The 24,704-nt window shown below is 39.4% G+C and overlaps 1 protein-coding gene across 10 annotated transcripts in view; it reads left to right on the plus strand.

Annotated features, from left to right (window-relative positions):
* Positions 1–4,259: 4,259 nt before the first annotated feature.
* Positions 4,260–24,704, plus strand: part of MAP7D3 (MAP7 domain containing 3) — a 47,328-nt gene continuing 26,883 nt past the window's right edge. For 7 of the 10 annotated variants that reach the window (XM_084534277.1, XM_084534279.1, XM_084534274.1 and 4 more), the window contains exons 1-6: positions 4,260–4,491; positions 17,676–17,777; positions 18,587–18,667; positions 20,078–20,241; positions 23,115–23,229; positions 23,723–23,755. In XM_084534277.1, coding sequence (XP_084390403.1) covers positions 4,383–4,491; positions 17,676–17,777; positions 18,587–18,667; positions 20,078–20,241; positions 23,115–23,229; positions 23,723–23,755 — 604 coding nt within the window. In that variant the 5' untranslated portion in view covers positions 4,260–4,382. The remainder of the gene's footprint in view (positions 4,492–17,675; positions 17,778–18,586; positions 18,668–20,077; positions 20,242–23,114; positions 23,230–23,722; positions 23,756–24,704) is intronic. The other 3 variants (XM_084534283.1, XM_084534275.1, XM_084534276.1) reach the window with 2 other exon arrangements.

Raw genomic sequence — 24,704 nt, forward strand, 5'->3', positions numbered from 1 at the left:
GTTTATATTTGCAAATAAGCTGCCCTAACAGTTGTCCTGCTGGTTGGTGTCTTACCATTGATGAGCTGAGTGGGAGAGCTGCTGTATGTCTAAGAGCCTACCCTTCTGGTCATGCTTTCAGGAAGGGTGCTTCCCTTTTCACAATACTGTGACACTCTTGACTCACACTCAGCTTGTGACACCCCAGATTTTTTTCTGTTGAATTTGCTACTTAGCAAGCTCTCCCTTCTTGTCTTTCTGCAGCTATATATTTCCGTCCAAATGTTTCATCTTGCACTGGTCCCTATTTCTCTTCATTTTCCATGGTTTATGAAAATTTTTCAAGATCATCTTTAATTCTAAGCTTCTCCCTTCTATATCAGCATTACTTACAAATGCAATAGGAATGCCTTTCTATTTATGCCATTCTATTATTCAGGTAACAAACATACTAGACCATGAACAAAGGGCTTGATTCTGTATCTCTTATATTAAGCAATGTTGTCTGCTAACTTTACATACAAAGGATTATTCATACAGCTAAACAGAAGTGAACTTGAGCTAAGACTGAAAAATGGGGTCCTTAGAGTGCAGATGTATTAGTAACACAGACTGTTACAGGTACTTGTCCCAGCAGGAGAGTAATAAACAAGAATGTGCAGTTAAAGTCCATTTGGAAAGAATGTTCAATAGGTACAGCAGTTTTCATGCCACCAATTTTCTTCCTATCAATGACAGCAGTTACATTCACCACAGGAAACCCACTATAATCTGCCACAATATATGCTTTATGATTCTGGATTTAGAACACTTTGGAGTACTTTCTCCTGATTATTTATTTTTTTTTAATCCTGTGCACAGATATATAGATAGATCTAGTGTCCCTTGTTTCTAGTTTTAGCCCGTATTCATTGAGATTCTTACATAAATGAAGCTGAACACACATGGACATTTTACTGTTAGATACTTCAGTGATCAAAGCAGTTAGGATCTGCATGCCTACAGAAAATTTGGGGGCTGTTTTGAACTAGAATGTAAAACCTGTTATAACAGATCTCAAACTGAAGTCCAGTCAAGCACCACATCTAACGGTGTGTAACACTAGATAACTGGGGAAAAAGGGTAAGAAATAAGAAACGGGTGGGTGCCTCTTCTAATACCTTCCCCAGATCTAACAACGGCCTAAGTATTTTCTGAGCTAGCATTTTTAGCATCTGGGTCATTGTATGCACAAGCTTCTATTTAGTTAATTTCAACTGCTATTATTTTGATTAATTTTGGTATTGTTTAAACTGAAATAGAGAGCATAAAACCCCTAGAACCACAAATTGCATACAGTGCCATAGCTCTACTGACATTCATCTCATAATGCCAATATGAACCAATCAATTATTTGACCTAAAATATTTTGGAAAGAATTGTCTGAAACTATCGTGTGAAAACTAAAAGGACAAAAGAAATGATGGTAAAATTAAATTATTCACGTTTCCACGGGGACAATGGGGAAAAAAAAAAAAAGAAAAAGAAAAAAGAAAAAAAAAAGGACGGTCTTTAAAGGATTAGAATAAATCAGCTACTGCAATCAAATCTGCAAATGCAGCAAAATCGAAAGATGATTGCCAATGCTGCTGAAGCCATGCTAGGTCAAAATTTTAATGAAGTTCTTCTAAAAATGTATAAGCAGTAATTGCACGATTGAACTGAAAATCTGAGAAACAGGGTTAAACAGGAAATTAAGATGGAAGTTACAGTTATGATTGCTGAAACATTAGCTCAAACATTTCTAAGCTGCTCACTGAAGAAAAAGATATAATGCATTTTCCACATTGGGGCAGATTTTCTCAGATCAGTTATTGTGTGTTTAAAGATGAAAGATAACGCGCATCAAGCAGTATGTATATGTAGGGAGATCAAGAAGGGACAATGCCCTACTTCTAACTCAAGAGCTCTTTTATCATTCATGAATTTGATATGCTTGCCCTTTTAAATTGCCTCCACTGTCCCACCACAAACATACCAAGTGCAAAACACTCGGTTTATTGGCCTTACTATAATTTATACTCTGAAGCTTTGCATGTGCAGAGTATCAGACATTAAATTCCAAGGACTGAGGCCACTTGTATTCATGTCTATTGAAATGGAAAGAACATAAAATAATATCTCACTGGAAAACTCATTTTAGCTGGCCATTCCATTTGTAAATGTTATCTTCAAGCAGAGAGATTTCTCCCATGACAGTTATCCTATTTTTCTCAGAGGGAAAAAAAAAATAAATAAAAAAATAGACATTTACCCCTTTTATTGCACAGTGTGTTAAACAAATTCTGTAACTTAAGGGACATACATGCAGCCTAATCAAACTTCAAAAGCACCCCAAACATTCACGAGCACCCTATGCAGATATGAAAAGTACAGCCTCAGAAAATGTCACTTATAGAACTTGCAAAAACATAAAAATTACATTTTTTTAGGTAGTCTGACCATTTTTTATACCATGACGATTGTAGTTTATGCTGTAGAGAATGAATATAAGCCATACTGGTGATATTTTGCAATAGCTATTGAAAGAAATAGGGGAAAAGATGAGGATACAGAACAAGGAATCAAGACACCTCAGCTGTTTTATTTGCTGTACTGCTTTGTACATGACATAAGTAGAGACTTTGATTTCAGTGACTCAGTTTTCCCACCTGTAAAATGAGGATAACATATCTACATGTCTCGCAGGGTAATGGTGCAATTTAATTTCACTGTGTATATAAAGCTCATTTAGATTGCTAAGTGGCAAATGCTGTATAAATGCAAGGTATTATTATTACACATATTACAAACACAAATTTGGGAAATTAGGCACAGAATGTTTTGGTTTTATCTCCTTTAGCTGCCCTTTTGTTTTAAATAATAATCATCATTGGTATTCTATAACATTGAGAGGAAACAACAGACAAAGGATTCTCTGTACACACATGCTGAAGTGGGGGAAGCCAATATAACAAACAAGAAACAAAGAACAGGGCAAGTCTGTAGTCTGAAAAAGCAAGTTAAAATGGAGCCCTGCTCTAAATTTTTGTAAGGTTCCTTTTTACTCTCTTGAAATACCACATGCATGATCTTACAGCTACTTTTTCCACATTCTTCCCATTTATGGGATAATGCTGTGGCCCTCTGGCAGGTAAACTTTCCATTTGTGATTTCAAAGGGAGCTTTCAGCATAAGGTCCAAAGAAACTAACCTTTAATAGAGCCACTGATGTTGTTTTATCCTTGCTCTTCCAAGAGCACAAACCTAGAGGCAATTCAAGAAGGAACCGCTCCAGAATTCATTGATAACCAAGGCAGCAAAGTAACAAGAGACAAATTCAAATTGTCATAGAACAATAATGTCTGGGAATTTCATGTATGTATGTATGTATTTATTTACTTATTTTTGTGAAAGCCTTGACCACCTCTCCCTTAACCCCATTCTTCTTTTGGAAATGTGTAGAGAAACAGTGGTGCTTGAAATACAGGACTCAACCCCCAGCACAATCGCAAGCCATTGTGCGCTGAGTTACAAATGGGGTATAACCCAGCTCATACATTTGTGGCTGCTTGCTTCGTTTGTATTCAATGAATCTGAATTTCCATGGGACTGATAAATCCCAGGACGTGCTTCACCTTTACATCTGGGGACAACCATGTTTAGGGAATCAGCCACAGCATACAGCAGTGTCTGACAGCATTGGCAGCTACAGCCCCTGCTAGCTCATCCAGCTGTGTAAATCTTCTACAGCTCCAAGCCCATTCGGCATTTGTCACAGCAAGGTCACTCCACTTTACTATCTCAACTTCTCAGCCACCCAAGCTGAGACTAAAACTGGGTGCACCGCCTGAAAATTCACCTGCTTCTGCTTCCCCTGAGCCCCTCCACCAGGCTATACAGTTAGAGTGTTTGGAATGAGTCATTATCCTGGACATCTGGACAGCCGGCCGAGTTTATTTCGAGTGCTATTTGCGGGCAATTTATGATCACTAACAGCAGGATAACTTTTGCAGTTGCTACAGGGGCAGAGGGGTCCCCCCGGACCGAGCCGCAGTGCCGGCGGCGGACAGGCAGCGGGCTGGGGTGGGGTGAAGCACCGGGACTGGCCCTGAGGGAAGCACTGGGGGCGGCCATTTCTCGCCGGGCCTCGCCGTCCATTTCGGCTCGCTACGCCCCCGGCAGGCAAGCACCGCCCTGCCCGAGCGGCCGGAGGTGCGAGGGGCCGGCGCCGGGCGGCGTGGCGGCTCGGAGCAGCCCTGCCCGTCCCGTCCCAGCCCAGCCCAGCCCCGCGGCGGCGCTGCCGGGCGGCGCGGAGCCTGCGCATTGCGCTGTGGCGGCCCCCTCCTGCCCGGCCGGCGGAGCCGCGAGTCCCGGCGCTGAAGATGGCGGAGGGCGGCGGTGGTGGTGGTGGTGGAGCGGCGGCGGCGCCCCCCCCCTCCTGCTCTTCCTCCTCCTCCTCCTCCTCCTTGAAGGGGCTGCGGGAGCAGATGGGTGAGAGCGGCCGGGAGGGGAAGGGCGGCTGCGGATGGGTGTGGGGAGGGTGAGGGCACGGGCAGCCGCCGCCACCGGGTTCCCCCCCCCTCCAAGTCCCTTTCGGGGCCGGGGAGCGGAGCCTGGGGCCGCCGGGGCTTTGTGTCCGGGCTGCGCTCCCGGGGGCGGTCAGGCCTGCAGCCCCCGCAGGGCTTTGGTTGTGTCCCGGCGAGGCGCCCTGTGACTGCAGAGGGAAAGGGACAGGATGTGGCATTGCTTCCGAATCAAAGATTTGATAATAACTTTTTTTTTTTTTAACTGGTGTCTTGAGACCCAAGGAAACTCTGCTTTACGTTTGTCCTCCAGTGCATTTATGTGCCTATTTGTGCAGAAGACCCCTGGTAATTCGTACTCTGCAATGTGTGTTGTGCACGCATGATGTATGTCCCAAGCGTAATTTCATGGCACAGCTGCACACATCAGCTCTGTGGGTGAGCCATTGTAAAAGATAAATATTTTCTTAAAAAAAGTAAGGACACAGAATCATGGATTTTGATTTAATTTGATCTAAACTAACCTGGACTATGTACAAAAAAACTACTGCGGCAGCCTACCACTTAATTGTTTTCAGTGCATCTGTGTAATTACATAAAGAAGAGCGCTGGCAAAAGGTCCTGAATGCTCAATTCATTTCTGGCAGTCTTTCTTCTTCATTGTGTTCTGTATCAGAAATATTTTTTTCTCTCTTTTGAAATTAAGATGATCTAATGTTTGAGAAAGATAACAGCCTGCCAAAAGATAGCACCTCTCACCTGCACAGGCCATGTCTATTTGATCCTTATCCTCGCTGCTAGAACTGCAGAATTTCCTTTTGCGCATTGGATGCTCTTATACTGTAGATCCCACGTTTTTCTCTGGCAGAGGGCACCCATGTTTGCTGACAGCTGTCATGGCCTAGATTTAGTCCCCAAAAAAAAGAGGTGAAATGTTCCGTGAACCAGTCAGCTTCTTCTCTCTTTAACTACACACATGTTCTAATGTGCACGTTGTGTTGAAAAAACAAAAACCCCTCACTAGATCCTAGAAAGGATAGACCTTGAGGTTTTTTTCCTGAGGCAACAAAAGTCACTGAACCAGAATCTAAACTTCAGTTTATATAGAATGGATTTCTACCACTTATGTGTTGGAAGATGAGCTCATTGCTAATCTGAACTGAAGCAATGCTGTCTGTGAGTGTACAGTTCTGTTCCTAACTTCTCCTTCACTATCTGGAGAAAGCAAATAATGTTTAGAAATCATCCTCACAATCCAGTGTTTAACAGTGGAATTTGTGAGATAATTGCCACTGTATTTGCTGCTGTTTGGCAGAGTTGTGAGCAGTAGCTAAGTGATAGAGCAGCTGTTTGGGGAAGATCTGTTTAAAAAAAAAAAAAAAAAAGACAGCATGAGGAACCTTGTTCTGTCCCACGCTGCTGTTTGTCAGGTTTGGAGATGTGGGGAGAAGGACATAACATTTTGCTTCTGTAAGGTCAGATGGCTGAGCGGGGACCTTCTCAATTCCAAAATACCTGCTAGCCAGAATTCTAACAGCCAGACTCTGCTGGGCTGTGGACAATTACGTACTTTGCTGTCTTAATCTGCAGATCAAACATCTCTGCAAACAAATACAGTGCTGCAAGTACATTCAGTCCTTTGCCTTTGAACTTCTGGTTGGGAATCTCATGTTTAAGGCCACTAAATATAAGTGGGCAGCATCTTGCTGAGAAACCACGTCTCCTTCTGGTATATGTGTGTATATATATGTATGTGTATATATACATGCATATCTATGTATATATACATATACACCTTTTGTGAAGTTATCTTTTGTGTAGGTTCCTTTTGTAGGTCTTTAGTACAAGACACTGCCAGGTCCTTGTTCCCTGCCTCTGCTTTCTGCTACCAGCCTTTTGATACTGGTTTGATTTTCAGCTGATTGGTGCTGATTAGTTACTTTAGTCCTTGAAAATGTAGAATCCCAGGGTGCCACTAACTTCCTTATCTATGTGGTAAGGTTAAAGAGAATCTTTTTCTTGCAATTCAAGCTGGTATTGAGATAAGGAAAAGGTGTTTCTTTTTCTTTGAGTATCAGTTGTAATTAAAAATCTGCGCGCCAAATCATGCTTGCTGTATCAATTCTACAACTCCTTTGCAATATTTTTCTGCCCTTCACACCTGTCCAGTCTTATTTCCTTTAAGAAGGTGACAAAAAGCAGAATTTGCTTCTACAACTAGAAGCTATTGAACGTTGCAATCAGTGATGCATGAACAGGCAACTTTCATTATATATGAATTGTGATTATACACTATGAAACAGCAGCATGTAAATGGCAGATTGTTTCTCTGTTCTTGTGATCCACGCTGGCTGTTGTCACCCGTCAGGGACAAAGAAGATATTTTGCTCAGATTCTAATACCGTAAGCACTGCTGAGGCTCATAAACACTGAAGAAGCGGGGGATAGTGAATTACTTCCTAGGTTACCCAGTAAGTGAGGGGTTTTGAGTGGTATGGGTAAGCAGAATTTTTAAAATACAGTTTTAAGCTGTTGTAGTCCGCATTTACTCTATTGTTTAACCTTTGTTTTTACTGAAATACAAAGATCTTGTCTTGTCTTTTGTAGCATCAGTGACAGGGGATGTGTCTTTACTTTTGCCAGAGCTTGGATACACGGTTGCTAGGATTTCCACTTGTATTTTGAGTCACTGTAGTAAAGGTGCTTCAAAACATGCACTTCGTATATTAAAATGCTATATGTAAATTTTCCCTTCCAAGGCCTACACAGTCTTTTTGGGAAACCTGTTGCATGACATGGGACAAAACTAAAGAGCCTTTTTTCTTTGGCCTTTTCGACAAATCTAGCTGCAGGCACAATTCCCATTGCCTACATGGCCAAGCCCAGTTTGGTCAGTTGTCTACTAAAGCAACAGCTTCAGTCAATCCAATTGTTTGTTCTGCTCTGCTTAAGTGATTGTCTACTGTCTACCTTTGTCCATTTTTCCTGGAATGCAGCTCCTTTACCAAACACCTATATACAGAATTTACATTAAAAGAAGTCTAAATAGATAACTAATAAGGAAAATTAGTTGCTCAAGCAAGTATTGAGGAACATGTGCATTTTTGTCTGGTCTCCAGGTAATAGACATCTAATAAAATGTGACTTTAGTGCACAAGTTCATAGCAACAGCTATGGAGGTACTAGAGAAGTGGTGTGTAGAGAAAACACTTTGGGACCCAGTAGCCTCATCAGACAACTGATGATTTGATCTCTGCACCAGAGCTTCTGGCTGGAAGAGAGGAAGAACTAACATTCACATTTGGCTCTTCAAAAGCCTTTCAGTTTTACAGAGTGGTTTTGACTAGAGGTGGTCTTCATAATTTTTCTGGGAAACTGTAAGATGAAGAATCTGCCTTTGTCAAGTTCCTGATAGCATGGAGGGTGGTACAGTAAAAAGCATCTTCAGTATTCAGTTGTCTTACTTGGTAGTGTTTGTACAGATGGCTCACGTGTTTTCCATCTGTGGAGCAAAGGCGGCCTGGTGACTGGGGCATTAAAGTGGCATTTGGTAGATCTGAGTTCAGCTTCTTGTGTTCTCAAACTCCTCATGGCTTTGGAGAAGGCCTTTAACGTTCTCCTGTGCTTCATCTTATTACGCTTATACATAAAGAAAAAAAAAGTCTCAAAACTATATGCCTATACAACATATTTTGGGAAATTTCTTATTCACAATGTTCCATTTCCTGATTTCCCACTTGTTTTTTCATGCATTAACATTACAAAAGATACATTTGGATTCCATGCTTCAATTGAGATGAAAGTATTGAACAAATAATGACTTGCAAGGATCACAGCTGTAATGGTGGAAGCCCAGAGATTCTGTCATTTTTACTGTCCTCAACTGTATACATCCTTAAAACATGATTGGAATCAAGGGCTGCTTTTTCTTTATACGTTTGTCTTTTAAAATAAGAAAATGGATAGGAATATTTAAATTACTGATATGTTGTTATTGATTCTCAGTTGTTAAAAGCAATAAGACAGTCAAGCAGAAAAATGAGGAAAATGGAAGAAATATTCTGGGATAGTCATAATTATAGAAGTACTGAATTCTGCTATCTTTATGTAAATATGATTAAATAATCAAAGATACTAGACTTACCAGATGACTTGGGACGCTTTAAAAACAAACTAGGGACAACAAATTCCTGTCAACCACAAATGAATTGGAACCATTTAGCTTCTAATTATGCAGCTTACAACCAGGTAGTTCTTAATTGATGATATGCTTTTGATACGTTTGCACATGCCTGTCCAATAATTAAAACTGTTTTAGATGTAAGTGATTAACTTGCTAGCGGTGTAGGATTCGTGGAAGAAGACCACATGTTGCTCGATGTGTTTTCATTTGAAGGAGAATCAGTAGCTGCCATGCCTAATGCCTCCGCAATCCACAGAACATGGCTGTTCACAGCCATGTTCATAAATGGACACAAGCATTTGTTCATAAGGAACGCTGCTCTAGATGCTTGACCTTTGATTTCTTTTAAAATATTTTCATTTTCTGGTCGGTTTTAAACTTCTGCCTTGCAGGTGAAGGAGCCCACAGTTATAGTTGCCTTTGACAAAAATCGTTACCATTGATAGTGTTCAGAATACCTCTTCCTTTCCTCTGTTTTCTGTCTTCATAATTCACAGGGAACTTCTAAAGTACTGTTTTATGAGTATTTAGCTGGCTCTTAATTCACTGACACCCTCTGCTGTTTAAATGCACCGACCCGAATCCTGGAAGGGAGAAAAGATACTGCTGTGGCTTTTGAATAGCCTTCTCTGAGCAAGAGTTTTAATGTTTTTTAGTGTTAAAATCCTCCCAAATCAGAGGGGGGTTGGCTACAAGAGTATAGAAATTCTATAGAGATCTTTATACTAAAAGAACATGAATGAATAAATGTGTTCTATGAAATTGAATGTTTACCCTCGTTTTAGTTTTCTCAAGATAATTGTGTAAAGAAACAGTTTGGTGGAACAGCGCTGATCAATGATACGTAAGTTGAGTTCTGGACATTCAAAGCCTAGGACAGCAGTCTCAAGGCCAGACCAGCAAGTGTCACCTTACATTCAGCTTTCTCTGAAAGGTTTTCTGTCACTAGGTAATGAATTAAGCAAACCCATAGTATCTTGATTGTTCTCTCATGCCCTTTTACCCTGCTTGTGGGTTTTGTGTTGTGTTTTTTTTCACCCATTGGTCATTTTTAGCTTACCTTCCTTGTAGTGAAATGCCTCAGTACTTTTATTTTTTAATTGCTTAGGTTAAGCACGCGGTTTTAAGAAAATTTACAGTTTAGTTCCTTTTGCATTTTGTGCCGCCGTGTTCTTGCTGTTGACCTGTCAGCATCTGATAGCACTGAGCTGGTGCATGCTGTATGTGAGTGCTGTATGGGTCTGGAGGTTGGTCTCTTGGAGGTAAATGCCAGCGTAGTCTCCCTTCTTCTGAAGCAGAGAGAGTGTTGGAATGGGTTCTTAAGCAGCTATAAGAAATTCATCAAGTGTAAAAGGCAAAAGCAGTAGTTTTCACTGCTTTCATGTAAAGGAGCTATTATCCTTTCATCTAAAGAAAGCTCAAAATTGTTTTCACAGGATTTGTCTCAAGTTAGTTGTGACTTGTCGTGCTAGGCTGTGTTCTGGCATTGTTTTGGCTGCGTGAATTAAACAATTGGCAGCCAGCAAATAAGAGGACAAAAGCATTTACAAGAAAATGCTTTGAGCAAGCAAAAGAAACCAAGCTACTCAGGAAAGGGGGAAGTAGGGGATAAGAGAAGTTAGCTAATTTCCAGTGTTAAGGGTAGTGCAATATAAAAGAAAGAAATCATAAAATAGATGTGAGAGAGGAAAAGAGGACAGAAGTTTGTCCTGAAGTTACTTTTCACAGTGGCTGTGCAGGTGTACGAAGAGGAGTCAATTTAAGGCAACCTCCATAGCTGGGAGAATACACCAGGTTTGGCTGACGTCTGTCTTCCTTTTGCTGGCTCCTGGGCTGGAGAAGTACAGGAGGAACTCAACTGCTCTGTGTGGGTTCGCAGCGGGACTGCTCTGACAGCTGTTAAGCTAGTCAGCATGAGGGACAAAACACATTAAAAATAATTTTTGAATTTATTTAATATTTGAATTTTATTTGAATTATATTAAAAATATAACATTTTAAATTTATTTTTATTTCATTTATTTTTGAATTTATATGCAAAGTGCTAGTAAAGAAATAAAATTATCTGTACCAAAGAGTGAGTATAGATAATCTTCTGCACCATGTATAAAATGTCACCATTTTACCTTTTTGTTCCTTCTGTGGCTGTTAAACCTGTCTCATTCTGGCATGTTTGCATACACCTATATATAAGCATATAACCTATGTCATGTAACACTTAAATTTCATAGTGAACCCACATAAAATGATGTAAGGGTATATTTATTATATAAATTACTTTTGTTTTAGGATAGAGTATCAGGATATTAGGATATTGAAATTTACACAACGCAGTAATAGGTAAATATTGATTTCTGCTACACTTGTGGATGTCCACAAGAGATTTTCAGTCATAGTTTATTTCAGCAGCTTTAAAGTCATTATTTAATAGCTCTTTAAAAGAAATCACTCAGAGTGGATGAAAGCATTTTTTGTTTGTCTTGCAGTTGGCAGACGGAGTTTGTGGCTGCCAACCCACAGAAACTTTGTGCAGAAATATTCTCTTTACATCTAAAACGCACCTACAGTGTGTTCTGTTGGAGAATTTTATTGAGGCATTTTAGTGCCTTGCTCTTTCACTGAGAAACATAATGAGCATTCCAAACTTTCCAAATCTGTGGCCTCCCTGTACCTGTGTCTAAGTAGGACTCTGCTTCTAGACAGCAAGGAAACAGCAGCAATGCATGGCCTTTTGCTAGTGTATGCCTTATGTAGGAAGTGTCAGCTCTAAAGAGAGGTCATTGTGCAAATGAGCTTGGTAAGCACAATGCAATAAAGAGATTAATAACTAATACCACATAGAGCACAGAAGTGATCTGAGTTGTGTTAAACCTTTGCAGAGAGTTGGGAATACGTGAGCTGGGGAAGCATCCTCTTTGGCGTGCCTTTTTGTACAAATCATATCAGAAGAGATTGGTGAAAGAGTACCTTCCTATTTAAAATTAAAAAGAAAAAAAAAAAAAAAAAAAGGTGAAATCATGCTAAATGCAAAGCCTTTTCACTTTACTTTGGGAAGGCGAGGAAGAACTGTGGGGAAAAGAGAGTGGCAAAGGAGAAAATGAGGGATGCAGAAAGCCACTGAGTAATTGAGAATAGAGTACCTGCCATGACTCAGTTTCATTACTTTCAAGTGGTGAGTAATAACATACCTTACTCGTAAAGAACCCCAAGCTGTGATGCCTGGTCTCTTTTCCAGAAAAGGGGGGTGAATGTAGCTATTCAACCCTATAGAAGTCCTCTGTGTACATGGTATAGGCAGCGCTCCTACCAACTCTATGATGGCTTCTCAAAGAGCTGGTGACATCTCTTCGTCCTCTTTAAGCCTTGTGCTGGAAGTTGCTTTCCCCATTAAGCAGAGAGAAGCATAACTCTGGTCTGAGTGGTGTGAGCAAGGTTAAAGTAACAGAATATGAGAGAGAGGAGGAATTAGGGAGACTCCCCATAGGAGGCTGGTTCACAATAGGTATCGCTAGCTTTTGGACCAAGCATTGTACTCAGCTGATTCTGCTTTTGGACAATGGGATAGCTTCTCTGGCTAGAGAAAGTTTTTGCAGATGGCTGCCAATTCATTTAAGAACAAATTTTGATAATTTGGCCTGTGCTCTTACTACGTTCAAGTTTGGTTTAGATTGTGTGCTTCCCTTAGGGAAATGTGTACAGAGATCAACCCACAAATTAACTAACAATCTTCCTGGTGCCTTGCTGAGCATGCCCTAGGCTGAAAAAGCACGTAACATCTTTTTGAGATTGCTTCAGCCATATCTTTGTAGATTTCCTAGTAAGAAGTAGATTTTTTTTTAATTATGTGGATTTTTTTTTGGATGTTTCCAGTTCTTAATCTAAGTATGGATATTTTAAGGATAATTGCAAACTTACTTTCTTGCAAATATATCTCAAGTATTTGTTTGTAGAGCTGCTAATTTGTATACTATAAATGCTTGTGTCAAGCAGTTTTCCAGTGGGAGCAGTACTTTTGATGAGCTGAACAAATCATCCTAAGATGCCTTGAGCATTGGGAAGAAAAACAGATTGTAGTAGAGAATTAGGTGCAGAAATAGACTTTAACACCACAGGACAAATGCTGGGGGGGAGAAAGCACATAAAGGTAATAAAATAGATATCCCACGTAGGGAATACGTCTAAAATGAAAGGCTGCAAATAGAAACTAGAAAAGGGGTAGGACAACAGGAAGCTCTTCTGGCCTGCTGAAGCTGAGAGACGGCGTGCACTGTTTTCGGAAGATCTGCATGCTTCCCATCTGGTGAGTGCCCAGACAAAACAGGAGAACCATCTGCTTCCCAGCTGGTCCGTCAGAAGGTGCCTGCTGGGCGGCACGCGTGCCGCTGGTGGAGCCCGTCGGCCCCCGCAGCCTGAAGGTGGGATGTGAGGAGCACCAGGGAAAACAGAGAAAAAGGGGAAAACAGGGAAAAGAGTGTGTAGGGAGGGGGCTGTTCCGTTCATCATTAAAAGCCTGGTTGTCCACCAGTTCGTGAGAGGGTGCGGTGCGTCCTGCTGCCCAGGAGTAATGCTGTAAAGACAGTATCCAGTTTTTCAAACTGACTAATGCATGGTCTTGCATCTGTTTATCTTAACCTGTGGTAATTAATAGGTGGAAATCAGCTTAAAGGAAAATACGTGGAAATCTCAGCCTTGAATCCTAACTTCTTCCTGCTTTGGAAAAAAGGTTAAAAGAAATAGGATCTGAGGAGTGTTACAGAAACGGATTACTAGCAGCTAGGCAAAGAGTTACTGGTTGAGAAAAGAGCTAATGCAGTACAAAAATGACATTTTGCAAATTTGACACAGTCTGCTATAAAATCAGAGATGTTTAGTGGGAATTTCAAATTCATTTCAATAAAGTTCAATAAACATTTGTGAAAATGTGTAGATTGACAATGATGCTTAACATTGAAGAGATCCTCTAACTTTAGTTTGAAAGGCTTACCCTGGGTTTTTTTTTGTTTGGTTGCTTGGTTTACATGATGAGTCAGTAAATCATAAGAACCAGAAGGATTGCTGTGAAAGTCAGCATATTCTGCTCTCCCTTCTGGTTTGGCACAGGAGAGGAAAAGAGAGCAGGGCAGCGTCTGGTCGGGTGAAAGACACCGTGAAAGACGATGCGATGGGAGCCCTCAACCTTGCTAGGTAAAGGGACGGAGCCGGTTCAGGTCCTAATGAGGCTTGCTAAGAACAGCAACTGTGTGGGTCCTCTGACAGTCTTGGCAGTGGCCAAGAGCATTAACTCGGCGCAAGGATAGAAATAGAAATAAAGCTTTATTTATAGCAGCGGGCTCTTCAGGGCATATTGGAAACCTAATCAGAACGGGAAGTGTCGTCATGCTCGGTGCGAGGGAGGTGCCACTGGACCTGTGCTGTTAGCTGGGCTGCGGGCTGGAGGTGAACCAGGACGAGTCTGCCTTGTCCAGCTCGTGGCAGCTCCTGGTGCTCTGTTAGGGTTGGGTTGGGTTATCTTGTCCGAGGTGTGCTGGACTAGATGTATAATGTTAGATGGTAGTGGCAGGGCAGAAGGAAAACTGCTGCCCAAGTTACCTCACCATTTTCCATCCCAAATATCCCTATTTTATTATGCACAAATGCAGCTATTGGTACTGGCCGCATGGATGTCTTGTGCCTTTATAAATTTTAGCTGAAGTATTTAGTCTACTGTAAAATAAGCACACATATCATGCTGATAACAAATAATTGTTGTGAAAGCCTTTAGTGACTGCTGTGGGAGGGAAGCTCAGACTAGAAAGGAGATTTAGTTTGCCTCTTAGGGAATTTTTCTTCTCCAGGAAGTTTGCTGAATGTGTCCGTGAAGGCATCCCCCAGTACTACAGCACACAGTACAGGCTGTAGTGAAGTGGTTGTTAACTGGTTTCCTGTTCTGGGGTTTCCTGATTAATTACAGAAATACTAGGCTTATTTTACAAAAATAGGTAGGTTTTGTGGGAAATTCATTTCAGTGAAGCTTTGCTTCATAGCAGATTGCTGCATTCAGTATGAAAAAGTGTTCTAAAAAATCACAGGCATCTTATGCTAAAGAATATTTAAATCTAATTAAAAAGTCTTTTTACCATATTAAAGAAAAATAAGATCTGTGTTTTTTTAAATTTGTACAGTACAACAGTGTGCAGTTAATCTCCCCATACAGTAGAATGTTGATGTTGAAAATTACAGATTTTATCGTAAATTGACCATAAAATTGACAAAGGCCATTAAACCTTTCTTCTGATGTGAGATTTGGTGAAGCTGAGCTCACACATTTTGAGGATGCATGTAATGGGATAGCTGTTTCCCTTTTAATAATCTTGTGCTTAAATCTGTAGTTTGTTTTTAATTCTCATTTTGTTAGTTAAATGGATTGTTTTGGTGTGACATGAAGGTGCACTCCTAGTGCCTCTGAATCTTGCACTTCCAAATTTGTAAGCATATTGTTTCTATTAAAATTACAGATCGTTGAATCAGTGATCAGAAATGTTTTAACTGCCATGCAAAATCCTTTGGCTAAGTATTTCTGGACCTTTTCCTTCTCTGTGCCCTTTGCATGTTGTACTGTTTTTGTAACCCACTTTTATGTTCTTCTATAGAATCTCAAATATTTTTTGCAACCTTAGTTATATTTTTAAAATGAACTAATTGCCTTGTAGATGGGGCACATTTTTAAATGGTGCCTTCTAATCATAAACATTATTTAAGTTTGGTGTGCTTTTTTTAATGAATAAATACATAATCCCATAAATCCATAATAACCAGTTTGTTCATCAAGATTTCTAATAGTAAAATACTTCTACAGGTAAAGTAAGATTAATTAGATACCTTTTTACATTACAGCTTGCTTCTCTCTGTAACTGTGTTACAGAAATTTGGGTGTTCAAGTTTCTGGGAGTACAGGCAAAATTCCAGTGCTGGTTTTGACTAGAACCTGTGTCAAGTCGGGTGAATTTATTCTGTTGTGCTCAGTTTCCAGCTGGGCTGGGGTGAATTTTCTCAGCCCACCTGTGTACCTCTTTCAATGGAGACTGAAGAAAAACTGCAACTGGGTTTCTGTATTTTTCGTAATTTAAAATTGTATTTGAAGATGCTCGTATTTTTTCAGTCTTTGTGGCCTACAGGGGTATAAATGTTCTGGCTGTGTGTTCCTCTGCTCAGAAAAACCTGCAGTAGGCTGTTCTTCCTCAGAGTGTTTTCACATCTTGTTGTGTGCAGCAGATACAACTTGTCTGGTGACCTGAGTCAGATTCATGTCTATGTGACCTGCAGTACTCACAAAATCAGCTTTTTGACTGTCTTTTTGTCTATGTGGTGAAATTACAGTGTGCCTTGTTCTAGCTCTTCTCTTTGCAAATTGGTAATCTTACCATGTCGCATTATATCAGGTCTCTTATTTGTTTGAAAAGAGCCTCCAAGAAGCATTGGGTAGAATTGAGGAAGACTTTTGTTTGGGGCTGCAATGAAAAATTAATTCAAGACATGGCAACAGCTGCGGGTGACAATTTAGAGTTGCTGAATAAGTATTGTAATCAGCATTTATCACTGACATCACATGGGATTAAACACTTTGAGGTGATTGTTCTTGGGCACAGCCTTAGGGAGGATTATTACCATGACAGAGCTAGTTGTCATGGCAATACATGAAGAGGAGAGAGGCTCTTCCTTCCTCTTTTCCTCTTTTGCAGTTTGCACTCCTCTATTAAAGGAAAGCCTGAGATCATTGACAAAGCTTTTTTTTTTTTTTTAATATAACACCAAAATTGCTATTCATCCTCCGTGTTATGGTTTAAATCATAATTACGAAGTGGATTACCCTTTCTGTTTAAAACAGGCGTTAACTTCTACTTTTTTATGTGTAATTGATGGCAAATCTGAAGTGTCTGGTGCTGCCCAGTGCTTCCTCTTGCTTTTTCCAAAGTTAAGCATTTCTGAAAGACCTCAATTGATCTCCCTGTATCTGTGAGCCAAGGTGACTTGATGCTGATGAAAATGCGTCCCTGGTGTAAAGATGCTGTCCCATTCAAAGCTGGGCAGGGAAGTGGGGTAGAGCTGTCTGTCCCACAGGCTGCCCTGCCTGCTCTCTGTGCAACGTTTTGCCTTCAGACCCTAAACATCACTAATTAAAGCGAAAAGGGATACCAAAATAAAGCAGATTTGTGAAAAATGATACAGTAAATAGTCTCCCTGACTTCTTAAGGGCTCTTCTTAAGGGCTTTTGTCATTTAGTGAAATTAATATAGCCAGCATTCAATTTCTTTATGATTAACTGGGAGCCATAGTCCTGCAGTTCTCTGTGTTCACCTTGGGAGGACTCAGAGAAGGTGAATTGGTCTCTCCACAATTGCTCAAATTACTATTTTGGAATCTAATTTATAATTAAAATTTATTTTTGAAGATCCAATTTCAGAAGTACAATGTAAGCATTCCTAATGGTTTACTTTATACAGCTAACCCACTTTCTTTTTCATGTCATGAAATAATGAAAGATGCTCAGAAACTTTTTCCTGCTTGGGTCTCATCAAAATATTATTCGATCACTGCTAACAGTCTATTATGTTTGTTTAAGCCTGCAAATACAAGTGCGTAGCAAAAAGTTTTTATTAAGTGTTTAAGTCAGACTTATAACTTTACTAAATATTGTTTCTCTTATAATAGTTCACTATTAAATGTTCGATTTTTCTGAAACCATGTATTCCTTTTCTATGCATTGTAAAACATAAGCTTTTGTCTCTGTTGCTTTTACAAATAAAACCTGTGTCACCTCTGAAATCTCATCTGAAAAATTGTTTCTTCTTAAAAAATGAACAGGCCCGAGTTAGTTATTAAATTAAAGAATCTGCAGCCTCAAATAGAACTTGATGCTTTTATTTTATGTGTTTATTTCATGAGTTAGGGTTGTAGAAATTCTCTTAATATGGAATGATTCTTTCTCACAGTTGCTGCAGCCCAAGCCATAGCAGAAGAAAGAAGAAGCCAAAGTGGTGTTAGCCCTATTGCAGTCCAGACCTCAATAAACATAAAGACAGCAACTAAACCAGGTATGATTGTTGGTCATTGTTCTTAATGAAGTGTTGGGTTTACAGGGAGGTTTTTAAAAAGAAGTTTGATTCTCTTTCCTTAGTAGTGATTAGAGCATGAAGTGCTTGTTTAGATGGTTCACAGATTCATTGAAGGTCTAGTTCTGATGACAGGCTTTTTGTTCTCAGTGCTCTCAGTTCAGCTGCTGAAGTTGCCTATCATTTCAGCAGGACATAACAATGAAGATAAATGCATTCTTCATGTTCTGGTTTGCTTGCCAGTTCACTTCTGTCTGAAATTCAAGTTTTTATACCTACAAAGACTCAGGCAGTCTTGGTTCTGCTTAGCCTGAAAAGTAGGTATCCTGCAGCACTTTGAATTTGTCAAGATGCATAAACTATCTGTTCCCAGATGGAGTTTTCCTAGATTCCTGTATTTCTTGATCACGGGAATTAATATGTGCAGGAATAAGGATCAGAGTTGAATTTGGAATAAGTGTACGTTCTACAACGTCTGATGTTTCTCAGGCTTTCTTTTGACTGTACACAGTGGACTTTTTAATCTTGTGCATACTTTCAGCTGCACCCATTTAAAAAAGGATCGGTTGTAGTGAGGGAGTGGAAAGGGGAAGGGGAAGGGTATTCTGCCTCTTCTTAGTTTTCCAGTTGAGATCTCTAATCTCTATATAAAATGTGCAGTGCTTTGGTGGTATGCATCTCTCAGGATGTTCCATAATCCTGTCAGTAGGAAAGACTTTACAACTACTTTATTTAGATTTAAATGTTCAAAATATCTGACAATTACATGTCTTCAATTTTTCTTTTGACAGTGATAGATGGTTCTACTCTAAGAACAGAAGAAAGGCAAAGACTAGCCAGGGAACGTAGAGAAGAGCGGGAAAAGCAACATGGTATTTTCTTGTTCCATTTGAAATATAATTTCTGAAAATCTTTGTGATAAAAGAATAACTTATGCTCGTACTCCTTGTTTAGTCACTTTTTTCAGCTTGCTGGAAACCACCAACCAGGTCTGCCCTTGGTCTTGCTTCAGTGACCACCTGTGAGCCTGGAGAAAAATTAGAGTTGAGAGGAAAATATTACAGAGATTTTTGGCTTCTTGAAACTGTATATTGCTTCTGTCCTTCCAGTTCTGAGGGACCACCAGGCAAATAGAGTCAACTTCTTGTTGGAAACCTCAGCAAAAACATTTCTGAAATGATAACCTTTATCTTAGAGGTTCTTCCTGTAGCCCTGAAGACTGAGGTTTGAGAAACACTGATTCAGAGAAAACCAAAAAGGACTTAGCTAGTTGAATGGCTTGATTGCCTCGAATACTGCTCTTCTTGTTTCCTAGCATGCTGAAAAGGCTCCTGGATTTAAGTGTCAGCAGTATATGCTTTATTTTAGCTAAGAATCTGAGACTTAGAGAAGAGTATAAAACTCTTGCCCAGCTTTATGCTGTTTGTGATGTGAATCTGAGTTTATATATGTGAAGCAAGAGATGAAAGGGTCACGGTATGCCCTGCAGTCCTTGTTCTCAGTCTCCCAGCTGGTGAGGAGCAGTGTCTTACTCTGGCCTGCATGTCTGTGTTGCTTAATGTGTGATCAAAGACACACAAAACAGGAATGATCGTCTCTTCCTAACATGAAGAGAGAACAGGACTGGGATGTACGTAAATTCAGAAGTATTTTTGGGGCTTTGTACGTAGATAATGCCAATGTGTTGTTAATATAATTATCTAGTCTCTAAGCTCATTTCATCTGTCTAGCCACAGAAACTACCTCTACTGTGTATTCAGGCACTAGATTTTTGTCAGAGGAGGTGAAGCTTGTTAAACTCTGCACAGCTGTATCTAGGTGGAGGCTGTGGAGAACAGTGACATAACTATTTGAACTTAGATGCAGTATCTACAGCGTTTTCCTGTGTTGTTGCCCAATGCTTTACATCTTTTCCATATATGTTTAATTCTAAAAAACTGAGAATTGCAACATAGAAAATTCCACCCTTTGATACTCAACTTACTACTTACTTATAAAGACTATTATGATGGCAAGGAAAATGTGTATATACATATCCTGGCATTCCTGTCTAGACAGTGAAGTGTAATGGCAGAAAAGGTTCGAATTCATTGCCATCCTGGGGACAGAATTAGACATCTCAGTCATCATGTGAAGTGTCATCCAGCACTGCTAGCTAATCTTGCTATGTGTTGTAGTTTGAAGGGGTGATAATTTTGCTTGGTAGTCTTTTGCCTGTAATCCGTGTTGTAATACCAATGAATAGTTAAGTTTGATTTTAATTTTCTCTTTAAAATTTACAGCTGCCAAAGAGACACAAATCCTTGAAAAGGAGAGAAAAGCAAAACTTCAGTATGAAAAACAGTTAGAAGAAAGGCAGAGAAAGCTAAAAGAACAAAAACAGAAAGAGGAACAACGGAGGGCAGCAGTAGAGGAAAAAAGAAAACAGAAAATAGAAGAGGAAAAGGTACTGTGTCTTGAAGTTCTGTAGTTGTATAGGAGCTCCTACATTGTGTTCTTACCATGCTCTGAATGATGAAAAATAGAAAGTCATGGGAATGCTGTGTGTGTTGGAACGTAAAAACATTTTACACATCTGTACAGTGGACACATCCTCCATCCCCATCCCTGGACTAGTTTTAACTATACCTGAGGAACTCTGGACTTTGGAAGCTGTGTTTGCTGTTTGTCTAGTGATTATTTTTGACATTCACAAAAACAAACAAGCCTCTATATTCCTAAATGTGTTGCTTCTTTTTGGTGCACTTAATAGATCCCATTTGTAAATTAGCATGGGTGACAGGTTTTAAACTTTTTTCGGCTCTGTGTCTTGCTTTCTGGGAGCCTAGCTGTGGCCAATGAGTCTCACATTCTTTTAAGTTCTCCTAAATCATAATTTGTTGCTATATGATGTACAATTGATGTTACCTGTGTACTTATCATTTACTGCTTTGCACTTTGTATCAGCTGTTCTTAATTGACTGTCCCTTTGCCTTTGCTTTGATTGCACATGGAGCAGCAGAGCAGTATTTGACTTGTGGAGCATGTTGCTGGCTTCATAGAAGCAGAGAACAGAAATAAATACATTACTATGTGCCATCCCCTTTGACAAGTTGGTCTGCTGATGCATGTTAAATGTGTTGCAAGTTATGAAAGGGTTGATTTCCAGAAGCAGTGTCAGCAGTAAAAGCATAACACACACACGCTTTCATAAGCTAGCTGTAAGAACTTGCTGTGGTCGTTGATGAGGAGGATGTGAGCCTGGCTGGATGTCCCCTTGGAGAGTCCAGCTATTGTCACACTATTCAAGGAATAGGTCTCTTTTTTTTTTTTTTTTTGACTGGCAGTATTCTACACTGGTGTTTTATTATCTATAATCAGCTTCTGGGTGTGTTCAGATGGATATTCCGTTTGAACTTCATGGAATAATTTACAGTGCTGAAGAACAAGCAGAAATGGTTGGGATGGGCCTTGACTGGAGTCCAGTGTGGTATTATCTCTTCAGGCAACTACTTTAAGCATAAAACATCCCTTATGCTTCAAGAGGTGCTGCCCCTAAGCCTACAGTATGTTTATTCATGAAACTTAGAGGATGATAGGTATGTTTTCAGTAGCCACTGTGGTGAGTGGTGAAGGGACTAGCCAATGAGTTTTTGATTGATGTTAACCTTGTCTTTTAATTGGTCCCTGGAGGAAGACAATCTTGTACATAGAGAGAGAGAGATGTGAAGAATCAGGGAGGTAAGAAAATAGTGTGCACTTGACCTGTAAACCTTGCTTTCAACCAGAAAAGGAAAACAGATCTCAACTTTTGGACTCTCACACCTGAAAAAAACTGCTTCTAAAGAAGCTATGTTAAGGCATTATTTGCCAGCAAGATACCATCTTCTCTTGTAATTTAGCAGATAGAAGTGCATCAAAAATACATAGTCTGCCACGTGCTTGTAAGGTTCTTTAGCCAAGTCTCATTTAGTTAATCGCCTTCCTTGGATAATGCAGAGGAAGAAACACAATAGCAAGCAATGTGGAAAAATAAGTGGTTCTCCGTGTAAGCCAGTCTTGAAGACAATTAGCAATGGTACCATTGAGATACCTGTCTTATAACAATTACTCAATTATTCTGTACAGCTGTGCAACTGATTATGTTGATGTATTGAGTTGATAACAGATTTTCCATTGTTTACAAAGCAAAGTCTTTAACTATGACTTTCAAGAATTACCACACTGCAAATACCTTCTCATCTACAGATTACATAAAGACTAGATGCTTCGGCATGTTAGGTAAACTCTAATTCAGCTTTGTTTAACAAGGGGTGAGGGGCAACAACTGAGCTTTATATTTCAAAAAAAAAAAAAACTTTTTATTTTATCTTTGTCGGTATATGGAATGTTGCTTTCCTTCCTTCCTTCCTTTCCTCCTTCCTTCCAAGTTTACTTTGTCTGTTTTACACTGTGACTGTGTCAGTTTGTATTGTGAAATGGTGTTGAAAGAAAGTGAAAGTCTTACGTCCTCAGGAGGGAGGAACATTTGGATAATAAGTCCCCTTGGCATCTTACTCTAATGTATCGGCAGTAAATACTGCATCAAGAGATCGCTTGGGATCTGACTGTTCCAGAAAAGAAATCTGTTGTTGACACGTGGATAGAAACCTGGCTGATTGTGGAGAAGAAATGGTCTAGCATGATTACATTTTGTCTTTGTGCACAATAGATGAAGTTCCCACATTAGCAGTTCTTAGTCCTGGATACAGAAGAAAGCTTTGTTCGGTACTCCTCATCCTGTCAGCAGCGATCGCTCTAGTCTAGAGCTGATTAATCTTTTTTGCAGATTTTTTGCTTTCATATCTTGCTATGTCTGGTTTCATTGTGTATCTATTGATGTCAGTATCTGTTAATACTTGGATCAGTGTTCATATAGTTCTTTGACAATACAAACAACCTTATAGTTAAACTTGGTATTTTATAATGGAGAATTTCAAGCACCTCTTAGAAATAACTTGAGAATATAAATAGTGTAAAGAATAAGCAATTATTTTTGCTCAGTTTGGGCTTCATCCCTATTTAGAAAATAAGTAGTACTGTTTACTGAATAGGAAACTTGATGGCTATTTTAAGTAAAGAGTAAAATAGATTACCTGTGCTGTCACTCAGTCTAATCATGTTTACAATTTCAAAACTATTAATTGTCATTAACATTTTTGTGTGACAGTTTTTGCAACAAAAAAAAACATTTTAAATCTTGCTGGGGAAAAAAAAAAAAAAAAACTATCTGTATTTTGCCTTCTAGCATAGCTGTGCTTTATAGTTACATACCTTCATAGTGGTGTTGTTTAATAATAGGAGCGATATGAAGCAGCTATGCATCGTACCTTGGAACGGAGTCAGCGACTGGAAACACGACAAAAGAGATGGTCCTGGGGAGGGTCTGTAACACCAGATTCAGAGAGCAAAACAGGTAAGTAACACCTTTTCTAGCATGGCTAATATGCAGGAACACTGGCAGGTGTAGTGCTATTCATAGAGACCTGGGCATCCTTTCCTATGTGGGATCTTATAACAGGATCCACAGGTAGGTTTGGGGGGAAAGATTCCTGTCTGTACTTGTCCTGAAATGGAGCACTGGGAGAGGTCTTTTCATGTACTGCCCAGCTGGAAGGCCCCTGCCAATAAGTAACTTTAAATTAGTTATTGTCCAGCAATAAAGTAAAGCCAAAAACTCTTCAATTCAGCTTATCTTCTGAATTGTTGGAATTGTACTGGGTGTATTTCGACTTTTGTTTTAGTAGTGTCTTTTTTTGCCAGCTTGAGTGTTAGTTTTTAAGTGTTTGTTTAAAGCATGTTTAAAAGAGCTTATGATAGAAATAATCATGATAGTCCCCATTTTTTTTGCTTGACTTAACATTGTTTATTATTTGACCTTGTAACTTAAAAACCTTCTTCTTCCACAGAGCAACAGACCACAGATGAAGTTGGAACTGGTGGTATTGATTTCTAAAATTTTCTTTTTCTTTTGTTCTACACTCACTACTAATCATTTAAACTTGAGTTCTTGTTTCTCTAAAACTAAGAAAAAACATCTCCATATAGATCTTCTCCTGGATCTTGGCCAGCTATGCAACAAACGTGATCCCTAAGTGGAAAGCAGTCCTCTATGTTTTTAACTATCCCTCCCAGCTAATTAAACTACAGCTTTGGTTGTGGCATCCTGAGGGAATTTTGAGGAAAAGGATATGTGCGTTTAGGTTTTTAAAGATGATTAGATACAGCATGGGAAGAGGAGAAGAGAAATTCTTAGAGAATTGTATTTGAAAATAAATTAACTTGGTAGTCAGCTTTTTTTCAAAAATGGACATTTTGAACCCTTTCATTGTCTCCTACTTTGCAAAAAGTGTGGGGTTGGTTTATTTTTTGTTTTGTGGTTTCTTTTTCTATTTTTTTTAATGAGCAATTGAAAATACTTGTAAAAGCAAACGATTTTTGCTAATTTTTTTGTAAAAGGGGATGGCTCCTATGTGCAGTTTGATTCTTTTTCCACGTAGGGCTTTGCAAAACTAGATGTCTTATTGTCTAAATGTAATTCTATGTATTTAATGTATTTTGATTGTAGTTCTGGTATTTGCCAGTGTGCAGAGTGAGCCATTCATAGGAATGTTTTGGATCGCTGATATATTTGTGAAGTCTATATGTTTAATAAGTAAAATTATTTCTTGTAGGTAGTTTAAGACAACAGCTCTCAGCTGAGACCCAGCTAAATCTGAATTCTGAAAATCTGTGCATGCTCACAGCATTACTAATTCAACACAGCTGTCTTGTAATCCTGACAATATGAGACTTGAAAATGCAATGAAAGTCTGAGTGAGCGTGATTTAACTACTGTGCCTTATTCTGGCAACATAGCAGAAGCATATGTATTTTATTTAAACTTCTCCC

This window comes from Aythya ferina (genome assembly GCF_964211825.1).
Source record: "Aythya ferina genome assembly, chromosome: 13".
Lineage (NCBI taxonomy): Eukaryota > Metazoa > Chordata > Aves > Anseriformes > Anatidae > Aythya > Aythya ferina.